Source organism: Carassius gibelio, chromosome A11, assembly GCF_023724105.1.
Source record: "Carassius gibelio isolate Cgi1373 ecotype wild population from Czech Republic chromosome A11, carGib1.2-hapl.c, whole genome shotgun sequence".
Classification (NCBI taxonomy): Eukaryota; Metazoa; Chordata; class Actinopteri; order Cypriniformes; family Cyprinidae; genus Carassius; species Carassius gibelio.
Window position 1 is genome coordinate 6,484,114 of NC_068381.1, and position 19,680 is coordinate 6,503,793.

Below are 19,680 nucleotides of genomic sequence, written 5' to 3' on the forward strand. Positions count from 1 at the left end.
GCATTAAAATATAATATTTACGATTTCTAGGGATTTTTCGAGAGATTAACAATCCACACTTAATTTCGCTTGTTTAGCATGTGTTTGTTGAACATATGGCTGTACCATAGCGGGATGATCGACTGAAGAAGGGAAAAAATGCTGTGCAATTGGTTTGTCATTCTCTCTCTCTCTCTCTCTCTCTCTCTCTCTCTCTCTCTCTCTCTCTCTCTCTCTCTCTCTCTCTCACTCACTCACTCACTCACTCACTCTCTCTTTAGCAGTCACCCTCCCTCTTCTATTTGGCCACTTTGGTGCTGTTTTATTCCCAGGATCCTCCCTTATTCCGTCGTGACAGCGTTTCTTGCTATTTTTATCGAATCCATGGGATATTGAACAGCATGTATTTCGTCGTTCTCCCTCGGTGATGAATGATTTGTTTCAAAACATTGCTCGCGATCCGCCGCTGCTGCTGTGATGATGGAGAGGCGGTGCGTGTCAGAGTGGGGTGGCTAGAGGCCCAGCAACGCCCCGCGCTGGAATTACAGCCCTGACCGAGCGACTGAACACCAACAGCGGATTACCTAACAACAGCTCTCCGGTACATACCCATATTAGCTATACATATAAACGTGAGATATGTGTTTATTCCTTTATCGTTTATCGTTTGAATAACCAAGCTGGTGGTATTTTAAAGTTTATGTGTTTTTTCTGACTATACTCTTTGCGGGGGATATTACTGCATTTGTTTTTTTTTTTATCTGAAATTATCGGGATAGTCTAGCGGATTAGCCTAATGTTACCGGCTAGGTGGCTAAAGTAATCAACATCTTAATGTTTTAAGAAATAATCAATCTTTATGAATTATTTATACGCTAACCAATATCTCATTTTATTTTTGAAATTTTAAGCTCTTTAACAGTTTCCTTTTAATTAGTGTGTTATGTCTGGTATTGCTAGCTGACTAACGTTAATTATGTCATGTATATGAACATTTAGAATATGTTTCTGCTTTAATAAGATATATAATTTTTTTCTTAAATTAACTAAACTGTTTAAACGTTCTTATTATAAAATTAACTTTTTTTTTTAATGAAACACTTGTTTAGCGGTGTAACGTTAGTAGGAAGCCGGTTTATAGACACTTTAGCTCATGTTTCTACTCCGTCACGATTCAGGTGTTATTTGTTTTGATTAATGACAATAAAAATTGATCCGACTTATATGCAGTTTATAGACATTTAATTTTAGCAACTGATTCTCTGCCATTGTGGCTTGGTCCTTTCATATGCAAGAATGATAAACCTCATAATCTCTTTATCTTCCCATTTGTGTCTCTTAACACTGCCGTGGAGGTTTGTTGGAGTTGTTAGTCCACTTTCCACTAGACACTAAATGAGTGTCCTCCTTTCAATTGTTACAGAATAATTAACTGGACCTAAAGATAAGTTATAAAACAAACAGATCAGATGAAAGTCTGAACTATGATGGACATTTACAAGCAGCCCTAACATCAGAATCAGGTAAGCACCAATACCACCATCTTATGGAAATATGAATTCATCTGCTTTCTTTTTACTCTGAAGAGATGTCTAGCAATAAAAAGTGTGAAAGGGTGGTGTTCCCAAGATTCGCACATTTGCATGGTGTTTTACATGAATAAACTGGCAGAACTACATCGGAGTATAGTCAGGACAAACGATCTGACATGTTCATCTCACATGGCCTAGTTTTAAAATCCAATAATTTCAGATCACGCATTAACATGGTGAAAAGTGCAGTCTGTCAGATTGGTGAATCGCTTTTAGCAGCCTTATACCTAGGAGATGCATACGGGTGTCTGTTTTTTCTCTCATGTTTTCTGGGAAAGACAAGTCATCCACTTCAGTATGAAGTTCCTCAATGTTTTTGGCCCTATGTTATGTGGAAATATCTCTCCTCTCTCACAGTGATACATTTCTGTCATTGCTCAGTGACTCATTGTTGTTGGGTTGTACTGAACTTCCTGTAAGGATGTTTTATTTATTTATTAAGACTGATGTCAGTGATGTGACCGCATTAAATGATTCTATTGGCTTCATTGATATCACTATTGTGTGTCATTTGGGTATCATTCAAAACTTTGGGATTGGTAAGATTTTTAAAAACGCTTCTAAAAGAAGTCTCTTATGCTTACCAAAGCTGCTTTTTAATGAAAAATACAGTAAAAAAAAAAAATGTAATATTGTAATATTGTAAAATAAAAAACTTTTATTGTAAAAGTTATATTTTAATGTTATTAAAATTTAAAACGTTTTAATATTTTTTAAAAGGCTATTTATTTCAGTGATTTTTTTTTTTTTTTTTTGCAGCCACAATTACAGTCTTTAGTGTCACAATCCTTCAGAAATTGTTTTAATATGCTGATTTGCTGCTTAAATGTATTATCAATGTTGAAAACAGTTGTGCTGCTTAAGATTTTTGTGGAAACATCTTACAGAGCCCAAATGTTTTATATGATCCTTGATATCAGTAGGTTAAACCTGAAATAATAACACAGGTCAATCAGTAGCATCACTTTTGTTTATTATGCTTTTTGCGATCTATGTTCCTGTTTGTTGCAGTTTGTCTTTCAAGACCTAATTTGTTTCTTTTGGGACTAGCTGACTTCTTTATCTGAGGTGTAGTTTGCAATGCTAAACATTTTGTCTTTTCCGTTGATTTTTGTTGTTATTAAAAACAGTGCATGATGTCAAACATGTTGCCAAATCAAACTTTTTGCATCCTGTTCTCCCTCAGGTGAAGAAGAGGTTGGAATTTTTTCCCCCCCCGCTGTTAAAGACTGTGAGGACTACACACCATGCCTCCAAGACCCTCCTCGGGGGAACTATGGGGCATCCATTTGATGCCCCCCAGGATTCTGGTAGACTGTTTACTGCCCAATGGCATGATCTTGACACTAGAGTGCCTCCGGGAGGCCACCCTCATCACAATCAAACATGAACTGTTTAAGGAGGCAAGGAAGTACCCCCTCCACCACCTGCTGCAGGAGGAGACGTCCTATATTTTCGTCAGTGTAACGCAAGAGGCGGAGCGTGAGGAGTTCTACGATGAGACGAGAAGACTTTGCGACCTTCGGCTGTTCCAGCCCTTCCTAAAGGTCATAGAACCAGTAGGGAACAGAGAGGAAAAAATCCTCAACAGAGAAATTGGTAAGACCTCACACGTGGGCTGGTTTTTCTTTTAATAACCATATGCATATTTGCATGACTTGAAACTAATTTAAAACGGAAATTCAGTAATAAATTTCACATCCCTATTTCAGAAGAACATACACTACCAATATCAATTCAGAATATTACTACCGGTATTTCCTTTTAATGCATTTTCAAATCAGTTAACATTGAAGTGTAAAAAACTTTTGAAAGTTATTGTCTTTGATTTATCTCAAGTATTTTTCAGAGAAATTTGAGATGAAAGACCTCTCTTTCTTCTTCTTACCTTGTTCTAAGATGGTGTTTTTTTATGTGTTTCAGGTTTTGCCATCGGCATGCCGGTGTGCGAGTTTGATCTAGTGAAGGATCCTGAGGTGCAGGACTTTAGGAGAAATATTCTTAATGTCTGCAAAGACTCAGTAGAGCTGCGAGATGCCAGTGGGTCACACAGTCGAGCGCTGTATGTTTATCCTCCTAACGTGGAGTCTTCATCAGAGCTTCCAAAGCATATATTTGGCAAATTAGACAAAGGTAGGTTTGTTCTTTTACAAAAATATTCTGGATTATTTTTCATTTCAATTTTTTGGACCAAATGGCATGTTGTCATTTACTTGCATGAATTCTACGGTAAAACATTATTGGTATTAGTGGTTTTAAGTTGGAATCTTTGGCGTAACTTGTCCCGCCCTCTGTTGAATGGGTATGATACCTCGAATTATGCAAGGCTATTACTTAAGTGAACAGACTTAGAATTTCCCTTTGTCAGAGACATTATACAGTTGCTAGGTGGCTTGAAAGTCCACCGAGAAAACGCATAACAACATGGGAACTACTCAGAAAAACCTAACATTGAGATTTTGAATGGTGTTTGGCCATGCATACTCACATTTTCCTCAAGAGCTAAAAAAGTCTTTCTTGAACTATGACCTTCTTTTGAACTTTTTTAGGCACTTCTGCTTTTGACTTACCAATGTAATTTCTGTGGGCAGAATTTGCAGAACTCAACTGCAGAACGGTGTATTCCGGTTAGGGTTGCCAACCCTTCCGTATAACATGGAATTGTCCCATATTTAGTGCATTAGAGAAGCTTACCGTATGAAGCTGTATGGACTGCAGTTTGACCCGTATAAACAGGCATACGCTGTTTGACCATACACATAACAAATTTAATCATTCTTTTTGCATAAATCATTGTTTGAATTGAGAACGTAGCTAATCAAGGAAAGCTTTAAGACCTTTATTGGCTGACATTTCATAGACATTCTATTGTTATCCTTTAAATGTTGTATTTCACAGTATATTCACCTACTAAATTACTACACCACTTGTGCAATCACAATTCTATAGTGGTCAAATTTACTCAGGCTGATGCTTTGCATGTAACATGCTTGACATTTGTTGTCAGGTTTAATTTTACATTTTAAAATAAGGTATAATGATATCAAACCTTATTTTAAAAATAAAAGTACATAGGTTAAGCAACTGTTGTGATCATTTCTGACAACCTTTTATACACATACTTAACTGTAGACAAGGAAATGACATACTTTGTGATACAGAACAGATATTTTAAGCGTCCCTTATTCTGTCACTTATTTTCCCATACACAGTCACAGTTGTCCCTTATTTAAATTCTCTGAAGTTGACAACCCTAATTACGGTTCTAGGTCCTTTTCTGTTATTCCTCTGGGTATATTATGCAAAAGTTACCTTGTTTAGGTTTTTAAATTCTATATTGATTGATTTAACAATTAGTTTGCGTCATTACTCAGATAAATACATTTTTTATCTTTTTTAATCTTTATTTTACAGTGAGTTAAAAGTGCATAATAAAGGAAATGTTGAGTAATATATATATAAATACAAATATTTCAAATATAGTCAAGCTGAAAATACAGATTTTATATTTGATATCATGATTTACCACACTAGTCTCATGCTAGCACATTATTGAACTGTCACTTTTGACATGTTTTATACATGTAATAATACTGCTACCCAACTGCCTGCTAGGCTTTCATTGTGTTTTTGTTGATACAAATTGAAAGACCAGTCAACATAATTGGCTGTGGTTATCAACAACATGCCACAGATGCGGCACCTTGATTCTGAGGTTGGAAATAACATGGAATGTTTCTTTATGGTTTCTACCCTGAGGCCAGTGGTAATCTTCACAGTGTAGAGTCATTCCAGAAAGTTTTGTAGTGCAGCCATGTTGTTTTCTTTCATATGCGAATGGGCCTCTGTTGTAATAGTAGTAGTCATGAAGCATATGATGCTTGTTTTTTTGCTTTCGCTAATTCACTCCTCTGTTTCCTCTTACCCTGGAGGAATGCATGAACAACCAACTTAACTCCATTAAGTTCATTCCATGACAACTTCATTGGGATGCATTCAATATCCAGCCTTTCTTTTTAACACACTCAGTTGGCATGTGGGATTAATTGTTTGTTCTCTCATGCTTAATGCTTGAAGGACTCAATTCAGTAATGCTGTTCCTGTTAACACTCTGGTCTTCTTTGTGTGGTAGGTCAAATCATTGTGGTCATCTGGGTGATTGTCTCTCCCAACAACGACAAGCAAAAATACACACTAAAAATCAATCACGATTGCGTACCTGAGCATGTGATCGCTGAAGCCATCAGGAAAAAGACCAGGAGCATGCTGCTGTCCGCCGAGCAGCTAAAGATGTGCGTGCAAGAATATCAGGGCAAATACATCCTGAAAGTCTGCGGCTGTGACGAGTACCTGTTGGAAAAGTACCCCATTAGTCAGTACAAGGTATCTAGACCCGTTTGGTCTTTTATTCTGTTTATGAATTTATATACTTTTTTTATGCATGTTCTCATGATATTTTTATCTTGAGTACAGATTTGTGGTTTCATACTGGGCACTGATTAATTAGCCATCTGAAATTTGTAGTCATGTCAAGATTTTTTCAGGGTTTTGGCACTAGTCATGTGTTTGTTCCAGGCTTTCATTATCTCAAAACCAGCCAGTACACAGAATGCAAATGAGTAGTGTGAGTATCTGGCTGCATTTGAAGTTAAAATCATCCCATCAAAAAGTAATTAGTGTTTAGGACACTAAAAATAACTGGAGATTTTGGATGACTTGAGATGTGCTATTTATGTGGCTTTATGTACAAAATATCTCTCTGTTTCTCTGTTTCTGGTTCTGTCAGTATGTACGGAGTTGTATTATGCTGAATCGGCTGCCAAACCTCATGCTAATGTCCAAGGACAGTCTTTACTCTCAGCTGCCTATGGACAACTTCACCATGCCCTCCTACGCCCGCCGCATCTCCACCGCCACGCCTTACATGAACGGAGAGGCCTCCACCAAATCCCTCTGGACCATTAACAGCACTCTAAGGATACGTGTCCTTTGTGCCACATACGTCAATGTGAATATTCGGGACATTGACAAGGTGCTTAGCTGATGTCTTCTTGTATTCTGAAAGTCTTTTATTATACAAAATGAATGGGAAGTGTTTAGTAAAGTAGGAGACGTTTTATACTGCCAAAGAACAGGAAGCTGTTTGGGTGTTGTTTCTTATCATTTTCTGCACTAGTATTTGCTTAATTTAACAGGCTGTTTGTTAACTAGTTTTTACCTTTTGTTTCAGATTTATGTGCGGACGGGGATCTACCATGGTGGAGAACAGTTGTGTGATAATGTCAATACACAGCGTGTGCCATGTTCAAACCCAAGGTACCGTGCAATCACTGGTCGTATCTGCTACTGCATTTGATGCATTACTGAGTGAAAGTGTCGGGACTTTTTATCTCATAATTCTGTCTTGCAATTATTAGTATGTATTTTGCAGTTTACATCTCTTCTAAAAGCAGCCTAATTTCATGGATGAAAGGATATATATGACAAAATGCACATTTTGTTCAATACATTTTTTGGTGCGTTCCATTATATATTCATTTTGTTACACAGAATAAAATTTTACTTTCATGGAATGTAATTGCTACATATATACTCACAATTCCTAAGTGTAAGTGGCTTTGTACCATCCAACTTCAACGACTAAGTCCATGCTGTTAGTGGGAAGCACAAGTAAATAGATTTTCCTCAGTCTTGTTGGCCCTGGCCACATGGTAATTGGTCATACTAATTCTCTTGCCAGCGATTGCCCTCACCATGCCAGTGGTGGCTGAAGGTTGGCCGACCCCTGATGTCATGCCCAGTATTATGACTTTCAAAAGTGTTAGATATTTGAAATGCAAAATTCTATATTTACATTTTTTTTATAGCATTTTCTATTTCTGTCTCCAGGTGGAACGAGTGGCTGACCTATGACATGTACATTCCCGACATCCCCCGGGCAGCTCGGCTCTGTCTCTCCATCTGCTCTGTGAAAGGAAGGAAGGGGGCAAAAGAGGTGATGATTTGGTTTTCTGTTGTTATGATAAACTAAGGGTGCTTTCACTCTAGAACTTTTGGTGCGCACCCAGGTTCGATTGATGTCAGTTCGGTTCGTTTGGATGATATGAACGCTGTCTTCCAATCTCGGGTGCGCACCCATGAACCGTACCCGTGTCCGCTTAAAAAGGGTGGTCTGGGGTACGGTTCATGTGAACTCCGGTAGGGTTCACTGCTGATGGGAACGCAATCGTACCAAATCGCAGAAATTAACCGACGTATTATTTGATAAAAATGTTGTTTGTTTGTGTTTCCCTTACTTTCCGGATGAGCGTGACTGACGCGCTGCAGACAGAGGGCTAGATGTAGTATTTCTGTATGCCTTCATTGATCTTTAGGGCTTTTGCAGTACATTCATATTACAGACGTAAGTGCGTATTAAGATTTGTTCAAAAACGTAAATCAATGTTATGCATTTGCCGCCTTCTCCTGCGCTGTCGTCACTAAGCAATGGGGTAAACAGCTGATGGCTTGAGTACGCAAACGAATCGTAGTTCGGATTCACATAATATAATATGAACGCAGTCCAGAGGGGGGAGCAATCGAACTCGGGTTGAGACCAGGCAAGTGAACCAAGTGTGAAAGAACCCTAAAACTATTAAAATAGTTTTTGTTAATTGAAATAAATCTTAAATAAAATATACATTATCAAAGAGAATGTACATTAAAAGAAACTTGTGTTGCCTTAGCAACTGAAAATGTGACCATGGACCACAAAACCAGTCTTAAGTGTCAATTTTTTGAAATTGAGATTTAAATATCATATGAAAGCTGAATAAATAAGCTTTCCATTGATGTATGGTTTATTAGGATCAGACCATATTTGGCTGAGATGCAACTATTTGAAAATCTGGAATCTGAGGGTGCAAAAAAATCTAAATACTGAGAAAATCGCCTTGATGACTGAAGTTCTTAGCAATGCATATTACTAATCAAAAATTAAGTGTTGATATATTTACGGTAGGAAATTTACAAAATGTCTTCGTGGAACATGATCTATACTTGATATCCTAATGATTTTTGGCATTAAAGAAAAATCTATAATTTATACCCATATTAATGTTTTTTTTGGGGCTATTGCTGAAAATATACCCCATCAACTTAAGACTGGTTTTGTGGTCCAGGGTGACAAATAAGTTTGTTGAAATACTGAAATAACTGCAATTATACCTGAAATAAAAACAAGTTCAAGCTAAATAGAAATAGAAAAAAACAAAAAACTATTTAAAAAAAATAAATAGACAAAAGCACATAACAAAACTAAAATTAAATATTTATAAAAATAACGTTAATTAATAAATAATAATAAAAAAATTCTAATAGTGTTTGCTTCAGAGGGCTTTGAAATGAACATTTAAATGATCTTCTACAGGAGCACTGTCCACTGGCCTGGGGAAACGTCAACTTGTTTGACTACACACACACTCTGGTCTCAGGAAAGATGGCACTGAACCTGTGGCCAGTACCACACGGCCTAGAAGACCTCCTCAACCCGATTGGGGTCACAGGCTCCAACCCTAATAAGGTTTCCTCTCTTGCATAACCTCTTTGAACACTGGGACACTTTAATAAGCTCTAATACGATTCCTCTGTGTTGTCTAATCTGAGCTGACATGATTAATCAAGAGCATATGTTCCAAATCTGTTTATTCAGTATTTTATTTAATTTATTTGGTTATTTTTTATTTACAAGAAAGATCTAATGGCCTTAATGCAAAATTCAGTAGTGTATCTGCATGGATGCTAAAATTGTATTAGTTCTTAGTAAAATGGTATTTAGTTACTTGATTTGTTAATGTGTTTTGCTGATTTATATTTACTCTAGGAAACCCCATGTCTGGAGCTGGAGTTCGACTATTTCAGCTCCCCTGTAAAGTACCCTGACATGGCCACGATTGAGGATCATGCTAACTGGATAATATCCAGGGAGATGGGATACAATTACTGTCAGTCTGGACAGGTGAGCTTACACACACATCCTAATTAATTAATAATTCTGACACACTTCCTGCTGCTATTTATACCCTTTACAAGCCTGAGGAGCATGAGAAACATCTGTCACTTTCTACAATCACCTCACGAGTCCGTGTCATTATTTCAGTTATTAATTATCATGTTCATTCATTTGGTTTTGTAATAGATCTCAGCAGTGACAGTAAATTTTTTTTAGCAGCATGGCATGAATCCTGGAGGCTTAATCACTTCAAGGCTTTAAAACTACTGCTTTCTTGTTAAAATCACTGATGCATCAATTCTACAAAAGCAGACACCATTGTTTAATGACAACAGAGGTCATATTAGGTCTGTCTTACAAAGATTGTTGCTCAAAAGCTCATTTCTGAACCGTGATTGAGGTTTATTCACATTGAAAGGACACCGTTGTTCCAGAATTTGAGTACTTAAAAAAAAAAAAAAAAGTCTCTTACGCTCACTAGGCTGCATTTATTTGATAAAAAAAATAAAATAATGTGAAATATTACAATTTCAAATAACTGTTTTCTATTAATTAAATGTAATCTATTCCTGTGATGACAGCTGAATTTTCACATTGTCAAATTATACTTCTTTCTTATTCGATGATTTGCTGCTAAAGAAACGAAATATTGAAATAGTCTAGTGGAATATTTAATAGGGGTGTTCCGATCATGATCGGCCGATCGTTAATGCGCATCTCGTCAGTAAAGCCGGTTCTCTAATCAGCAGTTAATTCCATCAGGTGCGTGATTTCACATAGAGCAGCTGTTACTACACAGAGCCGTTGTTAATAGAGAAAATGCGCAAATCCACTTCATTTTCAGCGTTTATTGGCGCATCTTCTCTATTAACAACGGCTCTGTGTGGTAACAGCTGCTCTATGTGAAATCACGCACCTGATGGAATTAACCGTTGATTAGAGAACCGGCTTTACTGACGAGATGCGCATTAACGATCGGCCGATCGTGATCGGAGCACCCCTAATATTTAAATAACAAGTGCCATTTCTGAGTAAAAGTATGCATTTTGTAATTCTTTCTGACCCCAAACTTTTGAATGCTTATGTGTATAAAATAAAATGGAGAAAATTAATATATTTGTTAATATTACAATATTTTCAATATTATTAAGTGAATGTTAATCATTAATAAAATATGACCGAATTTATTTTTCTTTCTAAGTTGTTCTGTTTATTAAAATTGAGTTTCTCATCTGACTTACAGAGCAGCAGACTCGCGCGAGACCATGCCATGACGGAGGCTGATATAGAGCAACTTCGACAGCTGAGCAACAGGGACCCGCTTTCTGAGATCACTGAGCAGGAAAAAGACTTCTTATGGAGACACCGGTAGTTTAACGCCCCCATTTGCTCTACTCATTTTGGTGCCTCTTGGTAGAAAAGTTTATTTAAAACTGTATTTGTGTTTCTTTTACTCTAGGCAGTATTGTGTAAATATTCCAGATATCCTGCCCAAGATTCTTCTGGCGGTGAAGTGGAATTCCAGGGATGAAGTTGCACAGATGTTTTGCCTTCTTAAAGACTGGCCCGCAATAAAGCCGGAACAAGCCATGGAGCTGCTTGACTGTAACTATCCTGATCCAATGATCCGAGACTTCGCAGTCCGGTGCCTTGAGAAGTATCTGACAGATGACAAACTCTCGCAGTACCTCATTCAGTTGGTTCAGGTAAGACTGATATAATCATTTATTCATTATTTATGTTTACTTTTAAGTTTTTTTTCAATGTTTCACTTTACATTTGTTGAAGGTTTTGAAGTATGAGCAGTATCTTGATAACCCACTGGTGCGATTTCTGCTGAAAAAAGCTCTTACCAACCAGAGGATTGGGCACTTCTTCTTTTGGCATTTAAAGTAAGAGATTTCCTCTCTTTGTTCTCTTTTCTATCAGGGTTTTTACGTACAATGACCTAAACATCATGACCATGTTTCTCAAGTTCCAAATGAAGTTCAAAGTTGTAACCTATCTTGTGCGGTTGCAGGTCAGAAATGCACAATAAAACCGTGAGTCAGCGGTTTGGTCTGCTGCTGGAGTCATACTGTCGGGCATGTGGCATGTACCTGAAGCACCTGAGCAGACAGGTGGAAGCCATGGAGAAGCTCATCAACCTCACAGACATTCTCAAACAGGAGAAGAAGGATGAAACCCAGAAGGTAAACTCAACCTACTCACCTCACCTAAAAGTACCGTAGATAGTTGCATGGGCATGTGAGGTTATATTAGGAGAGTCTTTATGGAGCATACAATGTCTATTCTGTGAGGTGATCCTTAAAAAGCATTCAGGCATTACAATAAACATCCCACTTGATGTTAAGTAGTTAAGCCTTAAGTTCATTAGCCAATTAAGTTGTTTTGCATTTGTTGTGAATAAGGTTCGGGAAGCTCTTTTGATCTAATGGGGGCTCAAATCAATTATTTCATTGAAAAATCAGTTAAGGAATAAGGAAAACAACTGGGAAATGTATAAATAAATTGAAAAAAATAAATCAAGTAAGCAGCTGTTGGCATGTGGATAAAAAGATTCATGAATCTGCAGTTTTGATTAAAAAAAAAAAAAAAAAATTATAACAATTAAAATTAAAAACTTGTAGTTATTAATTATGGAACAAAAATGATCAAGAAGTAAGTAGTCATTTTTAATATGTGATAAAACTATCGATAAATGCATTTTTATTTTTATTTTTTTTATTGCACCTGCCTCCTGGTGTAGTGGCAAATCGATAATAGGGCAGTAGAAAATAGAAAAATCAATAATATTAACGAAAAATCTAAGATCATCCATTGCTCTGATGTTGACTTTAGAATGATATTTTTATCTATCGACTGACTTTTATTTTAAAGTGTATTTGTTTTGGTTTTTCAGGTGCAAATGAAGTTCTTGGTGGAGCAGATGAAGCGACCAGACTTCATGGATGCCCTCCAAAATTTCACCTCTCCGCTCAATCCCGCCCACCAGCTGGGTAATCTACGGTGAGTCCCGCACTGTGCAGTATTTACTGCTGAGAGAATGTATTTTCATTTAGCAGACATGTCAGTTTTACGGCAACATTAAGCATGGAAGTCAAGACATTTATAATGTTACTAAATGGTCTTTTTCTAATCAGTGCTGTTCTTTTGAATTTCCTAGGGTTTCTTCCTAAAAGCAGAACCGTTACCGTTTTCAACATTGATATTAATAAATGTTTCTTGAATAGCAAATTAGCTTATTAGAATGATTTCTGAAAAATCACAGGAATAAATAACATTTTAAAATATATTAAAATAGAAAACAGTTTTTTGAAATTTGAATCAAATTTCACAATATTACTGAATTTTTGAGTGGATAAATGCAGTCTTGGAGAGCAAAAAAATAAAACTGACCACATGCTTCTGAACCGTAGTCTGTTTGATTGCTGACTTGTTTTTCTGTTTGCCTGTTAGACTTGAAGACTGCAGAATTATGTCCTCTGCCAAGAGACCGCTCTGGCTGAACTGGGAAAATCCGGACATCATGTCCGAACTTCTCTTCCAAAACAATGAGATCATCTTTAAGAATGGGGATGGTCAGATTTTTATTCTTGTGTATTTTTTCTTCTTTTTTTAGTATGGATGTCTTTATTTTGTATGGTAAACTTTTCCTTTCCTCAGACCTGCGGCAAGACATGCTGACACTACAGATCATCAGAATAATGGAGAACATTTGGCAAAATCAGGGGCTGGACCTGAGGTATGTGGGCGTAGGGTTTAAACCTCTTGCCTGGTAACCAAAACATTGTTCAGTCATATAAATAGTAGTTACCCGATTATTACTCTTAATTTGTCATGAGTGAATTTGAAAAGATTTTCTATTAACTCTATTATCCCAGAATGCTCCCCTATGGCTGCTTGTCTATTGGAGACTGCGTGGGTCTCATTGAGGTGGTGAGAAGTTCCCACACCATCATGCAGATTCAGTGTAAAGGAGGTCTAAAAGGTGCACTTCAGTTTAACAGTTCAACATTGCATCAGTGGCTGAAGGACAAGAATAGGGGCGAGATGTGAGTGGCAAATATTTGAATAATTATTTTCACTATTAAATAGAAAATTAGATTCAAATAGCTAGTATTCAAATATCTAGTTACGGATTGATCTGTGTTAATAGGTACGACATGGCCATCGACTTGTTTACACGATCGTGCGCTGGCTATTGTGTGGCTACTTTTATTCTGGGCATCGGTGACAGACACAACAGTAACATCATGGTGAAGGATGATGGGCAGGTATAAACTTGATCTTTAGATCCCTTAATGCCAATGAAACATTTTCATGATCAGTATCCTCATATTGACCTTTTGCTTGTGTTCCTGCAGCTGTTTCATATAGATTTTGGTCACTTTTTGGACCACAAGAAGAAGAAGTTTGGTTACAAGCGAGAGCGAGTGCCGTTTGTGTTAACTCAAGACTTCTTAATTGTGATCAGCAAAGGAGGGACCCAAGAGTGCACTAAAACCAGAGAGTTTGAGAGGTGCGTATGTGCGTGTTGGAAGCATTACACATTATTTTCCAGTGTTAGCTTAGCAGAAACAAATCGTTTGTGTTTCAACATTAACATAGTAACTGGCAGGCAGCTAACTATCCGAGACAGTTAGAGATTGAGTTGAACAATAGAGGCTTTCAAAATGGGCCTCCATCCCAGCAGCCTTTCCTCCTCCAACAATACTCTGACAGCAAGCCGGCTGCCAAGTTTCCTGCCACTTCTCCAGACTTCCTCTTTCTTACAAATCTCCGCTTCATTTGGGACTCAAAGTAGGCTTAAAAAAAAAAAGAAGCAGGATTTGTATCAGTGTGTGTCAGAGGAGTAGCAGTGAAATAACCCAATGATGAAATAGTCTGATGGAAGGACAGGCTTTGAAAGTGCCTTTAAAAACAGGTTTTGAGCTCATCATAATTTTTGTTTATTTATATTTTTTTAATGTAGAGCAGTGGTTCACAACCTTTTTCAACTCGCTGCCCACACAACCAAACACATATGTTTGCGCGGCCCACTGCAAAAAAAGTTTTTTTAGTGTATCTCTGTGGCAAAAATGCAGCGCCACATACTGATCTGGCATAAGTATACTTCATCGTTTTCTGTCGATTAAACCCGTCGTGTGGACGGGATTTGTTTTTTAGAACGAGGGGAAAAAAGATTGGATTGGGCTAAGCTCTGGCTTCGTGGGGACGTAGCCTTAGCTACTGGCTTTTTCAAGAAACCTTAACGTTTTAAGAAATCACCAACGTGGTGTAATTTAATTTGTAGAATAAAAATAAATTGAGCTATTGGACTTTGAGCTTGTGTTAGCCACAGACCTCATTTATGGAATTTAACCAAAAACTCATTTAATAATCTCAGTACTCCTTTCTGTGTTTTTGGACTTTATTTACATGCAGCAGGGTAGCTGAACATCTCACTGTCTCCCCCTGTAGGTTCCAGGAGATGTGCTACAAGGCTTACTTGGCTATCAGACAGCATGCCAACCTTTTCATAAATCTCTTCTCCATGATGCTGGGCTCAGGCATGCCAGAGCTGCAGTCCTTCGACGACATCGCTTATATCCGAAAGACCCTGGCACTGGACAAAACAGAGCAAGAGGCCTTAGACTATTTCATGAAGCAGATGAATGACGCTCACCATGGTGGATGGACCACCAAGATGGACTGGATCTTTCACACCATCCGGCACCATGCCCAAAACTGAGCCGACACAGATCCCAGCCCCTGGTGGAATTTGGGGCAGGATAACAGGGCAGAAACAAAACCCTTTTTGTAGGAAGCACTGCCTGTTTTATGCCATGAAGAATCATAGTACCCAAACCTCATGTACAAATGACCTTCAGAGCACTAAAACAACCTGGAAGGACATGTTTTTTGTCCTCCTCTTGGTTTTTGTTTTACCTTATATGAGGCAACTCCTGCCCATCATTGTCCAGAGTGGTTGTATAATAGAGCTGGGGTTTTGTCCTACAGTTTTTTTTTTTTTTTTCTCTCCCCATTGTGCTGCTCTTCTCCTGGAGATTCAATTCTTCTTATTATTATTACTTCTTACAATTGTTCTGCGGAAAACAAACCTTCAAAGACAAAAAAAAAAAAAAAACGTTCTGCACTCTTCAGGAGCTTTTGTGGGGATGTTCATGTCTTCCTGTTTAAAACTACAAATGCCTTCTAATATGCACGGAACCTCTGAGAACACTAGAAAAACAGGGTATGAAACTTTCTGGTCTGCTACCTGGCCTTTCCTCTCAAAAGCGACTCTAAATCCCCTGAAAGGCAGCCGAGGCATAGCAGTACGAATCTGATGGTGCTGATTTTCAAATTGCGTTCCTGTTCTTTGAGTTCAGTTGGCCACACAGGTTTTTGTAATAGACAGATGATAAGGTTTCGTTCTCTTTTCTTCCTTATATGCACAGTGAGCTAAAATGATAGCCTGAATACCTTATTATGCACTGGATGTGAATATTTTTTTATTTCCTTTTTATTATGAACTCACATTTTGGCCTCACCGTAGCACTACACGAGTCTTGTACTCCTTATACGGACTTTTCAGAGACATGGTTTGTGTTCTCGATATGCACGTAACTCACTAGACAATAACCGTGCAGACCCTCCATGATAGAAAGAAATATTCATTTTAGCTCTACATTTTTTTTTTTTTTTTTATATGGCTAGTACTGATGGTGATATATAAGCAGATAAGTGCTGATTAAGTATTTCCCTTATTTTACACACTATATACCCCCGAGTATTCAGTTTGAAGCAATTTACGTAGTGTTTATTTTCACTGTCAGCCAATACCGATGGGTTATAGTAATAGTCATATATTGGCAAATGAATCAGCCTGGCTGGAAATGTATCAGTTTATCACTAATCAGGACAAATATCTTTATTTTTATTCCTTACAGATCAATGATGTTTTTCCAGTGCCAGTGTGTGAAACATCAAGGGAATCCAGGTTATCGTCTCTCTGTGTTTTCTCGGTTGTCCAGTGCGATTGAGCAGCGCAGAATAACGATTGTCCTATCAGATGCCCTGGCAGCGTGCAGATATGAAGCCTTAATACGATCGCTTAGTATGCATGGATATTCTTCTCCACGTGTCCTTGCATGCCACAGGAAAGCAAACACTTGTTGGTGCTTTGACACTGGGTAGTTAGGAAAGACAAAACCACCGCTTCTTCTCCCCTTCCGTTGACTCTGGGTAATTTATTCTACTACACTAAAGCTGGCTAGGCCTTTCCTTTTTAGCCTGCCTTTTTTTCTTTTAAACAGATGCCACCTGTAGTTTGTGCACGAAGCATTAAAGGGATAGTCCACCCAAAAAAGAAAATTATTTTATTTACTGTAAATGTTGGGATCTAAACCAAAATTGACTTCTAAAGAATGGACAAAGAAAAATACCACTGAAGTCAATGGAAACTGAAACTAGTTTTCATCATTCTTCAAATTTTTTTTTTGTGTTTCACAGAGAAAGTTAGTCATACAGGTTTTGAATGAAATAAGGGTTATTTTGGGCTGGACTGTTTCTTTAAAACAAATGGTGCTATGTAGTTAAACATTATGTTGAAAGATTTTTGGACGAAATGGATGTTTTAGATCAATGGCTTTTAGAAGCTTTAAATGGATGACTGGTAAAATAATTTACGATGACAGTACAGTGCATTAGAACAGAACAGATACATTTATATACAGATATATATGTGTATATATACATGCACTGTTTCCCCTCATTGTCTCTTTTTTTCATTAGTGAAGGCAATGTGCCATGAATGTTTCATGGTGCAGATGTCTCAGATGTGGTCTTGCAGGGCTGAGCAAACTAAAGAAGAGGAAGTAAGGGTATTTTTTTTATTTATTTGTTCTTTTCAAATGAACTAAGGAGCATCCTCTTGAGTCAGGTTAAGTGCCTTGCAAGAGGCCGTGATAGCAGTGTTACGTTCGACCTGCTCCCTTCGTCCTGTTGATTGGCCAGCTTTTTGAATCCCAATAACACTTTAGTTTCGCCGTCTTGAACCAGATTGTGATGTGAGATTCAAGAACCGATCGTATCCAATATAATTATCACACCCCAAAAAAAACAACATTTACTCACGTTCATGCTTTTCCAAACCTTTTTCTATTTTCTTTGGAACTCTATAAAGATATTTTGAAGAACGTTGAAGCAACGTTAGACCTAATTGAATTTTATTGGAAAAAGTAAATATTTAATTCCATTTGTGTTTGAAGTGACGTGAGGGTGAGTAAATGTTGACTGTTTTCTTTTTAGGCGGAATTATCTCATTGGACACAAATCAAATTTTTTTATTTTTTTGGTCAGTTAATCCAAGCCCCTGTCATGCATTACTTTTAAAGCTGTGAAAAGGCACTATTATTCTTGTGTTTTCCTCGAAAGGAAAAGCAGTGATCTTACTTTCATAACCACCTGAGATATAAATGATCAGTTGAAGATCTGATTGGTCGACGTAGGAACTTAAGGAAACGACATATGCTCATTTCCACATTACAGTTTGATGAATTCAGCTTGAATATTGGGCAGCATCAAACAGTGCAAATCATGATGAAAAATGGTTTGTTTTTGTACTGCTTTTAAGTTTAAAATAGTGTCCTGAGTATTATTATTATTTTTTTTACAGTTGTAACTTATATGCAGAAAACAAATGAACAGGTATACACTTGGGTGTCAGGCTGATGTTTGCAAGTGGTTCTAGCACTTTGTATTCCTCTGTTCTTTCTCTCTTTGCCTTCGCTCCCAAGGGATGCTTTAGTCTCCTGCATGTGTTTTTAAACCTATGTGCTCATTTAACTGAGATCCGCTACATTAGAGCTTAGTCATAGTAAGCAGCCTTATGTTAGCTCTCCTAAAGCCATTTATTGCATGGTTCTTTTCACTACGTGTTTTTGTCTGTACAGGTTACAGATCTAATTGGGCTGGACCCGCTTAAAAGCCCATTCACAAACGTCTAATGTGATCTGTAGCTTTGTAATTTACTTTTTAATAATTTTAATGACTTTCAAACGAACTATTGAGATGCAGAAATTCTGAAGTCTTTTGTATTACAAAGGAAAATGAGAAAAAAAAGGAGTTAAATGACAAAATGTTTATTTGTTGTACTTGAAAATCATCGCTTGGAGCGGTCTTTGTGTCGACTACGATGCCGTCAATGTTTCATAGCACTGAAGGTTTACTTGCATAGGCAATTTCATACCGATTGTGAATGTTTCCATGGTTTGGGTTGGAGTCTCTCTACAGTTAGAAACTCCACTGCACCAATAAAAAGAGAGAAAAAAATACCATTTAAATTCAAAGAAAAACAAACGTTTAAATTTGTTTGCTATTATGTGAAGTGTAAAAGATGGAAGATATAGAAAATTCTATTTAATGGAAGGTCAAAGCGTGTTTTATTTGTTATTTTTTTATGCTTTGAGTGTTTACATTTCTCTCTGTATTGCTGTCGCATTTTACTCATTTATGTGTTGAATTATGATGTCATAAATATATGATTTTCTTTACTATCACTATTAGAAAATTATATATAGAGGGCCAAATACTTTCTTTACCTCCTTTCTTCCTTGCATGAAAAAGTGGGGTGGGGGGGGGGGGGGGAATAGAAAAAAGAGAAAAGTTGAAAAACTTGCCCTTGGATTATTATTATAATTTTTTTTTTTTTTTTTTTTGGTAGATATAAGGGATTTTTGGCCTATGACTGCACTCAGTTGAAACCATCTATAAACTGCCGTCAGTTACAAAGCCTCATCTTCATTTCTATTCGGTTTCATTGTGCACCTCAATTCAAAAGTAGCTTTGTATCCAGTCTGTCTTCAATATTTTGAGTGTTATGTGACTATGTACAAATAAACGTATTTCAAGAATTTTTTTTTTGTGTGTGGATCTGTCTGATTATATACATGTCCATGTATTTTTGTTTTAATAACAGGAAAACAATATCAGAAATAAAAAAGGAGTTTGATGTACCCCATAGATATATATGTGTATGCAGGGCTCTCAAGTCTCACGCATTGGGCGTGAGACTCACGCATTTCAACCCGTTCACACGCTCACACGCCACACCTTGTATTTCTCACGCACAGA

At 37.3% G+C, this 19,680-nt stretch overlaps 1 protein-coding gene across 3 annotated transcripts; it reads left to right on the forward strand.

Annotated features, from left to right (window-relative positions):
• The first annotated feature begins 258 nt into the window (after nt 1-258).
• LOC128022166 (phosphatidylinositol 4,5-bisphosphate 3-kinase catalytic subunit alpha isoform) lies at nt 259-19,460 on the forward strand. Of its 3 annotated transcripts, XR_008185870.1 has the most exons (22): nt 259-580; nt 1,403-1,502; nt 2,758-3,170; nt 3,495-3,704; nt 5,704-5,954; nt 6,358-6,603; nt 6,802-6,887; nt 7,461-7,566; nt 8,980-9,132; nt 9,433-9,567; nt 10,805-10,929; nt 11,021-11,267; nt 11,350-11,453; nt 11,582-11,753; nt 12,464-12,570; nt 13,021-13,142; nt 13,228-13,306; nt 13,446-13,616; nt 13,721-13,838; nt 13,929-14,083; nt 15,025-15,799; nt 16,497-19,460. XR_008185870.1 is itself a non-coding variant. In XM_052609463.1 (21 exons), exons 3-21 carry the CDS (start codon nt 2,819-2,821, stop codon nt 15,293-15,295), a joined length of 3,210 nt encoding a protein of 1,069 aa, XP_052465423.1. In that variant the 5' UTR covers nt 259-580; nt 1,403-1,502; nt 2,758-2,818; the 3' UTR covers nt 15,296-19,460. The 3 variants fall into 3 exon arrangements, 2 of the variants coding, with proteins under 2 accessions (XP_052465423.1, XP_052465424.1); XM_052609463.1 differs by having other exon boundaries at nt 15,025-19,460; XM_052609464.1 differs by lacking the exon at nt 1,403-1,502 and having other exon boundaries at nt 15,025-19,460.
• The last annotated feature ends 220 nt before the right edge of the window (nt 19,461-19,680 follow it).

What these genes read in the sequence shown, in the direction of transcription:
- LOC128022166 (XM_052609463.1), top strand. Translation starts at nt 2,819, where the DNA reads ATGCCTCCAAGACCCTCCTCGGGGGAACTATGGGGCATCCATTTGATG. An exon ending in TTCTTCTTTTGGCATTTAAA is followed by an intron (nt 11,454 to 11,581) that starts GTAAGAGATTTC and finishes GTGCGGTTGCAG; the next exon opens with GTCAGAAATGCACAATAAAA. An exon ending in AATCAGGGGCTGGACCTGAG is followed by an intron (nt 13,307 to 13,445) that starts GTATGTGGGCGT and finishes CTATTATCCCAG; the next exon opens with AATGCTCCCCTATGGCTGCT.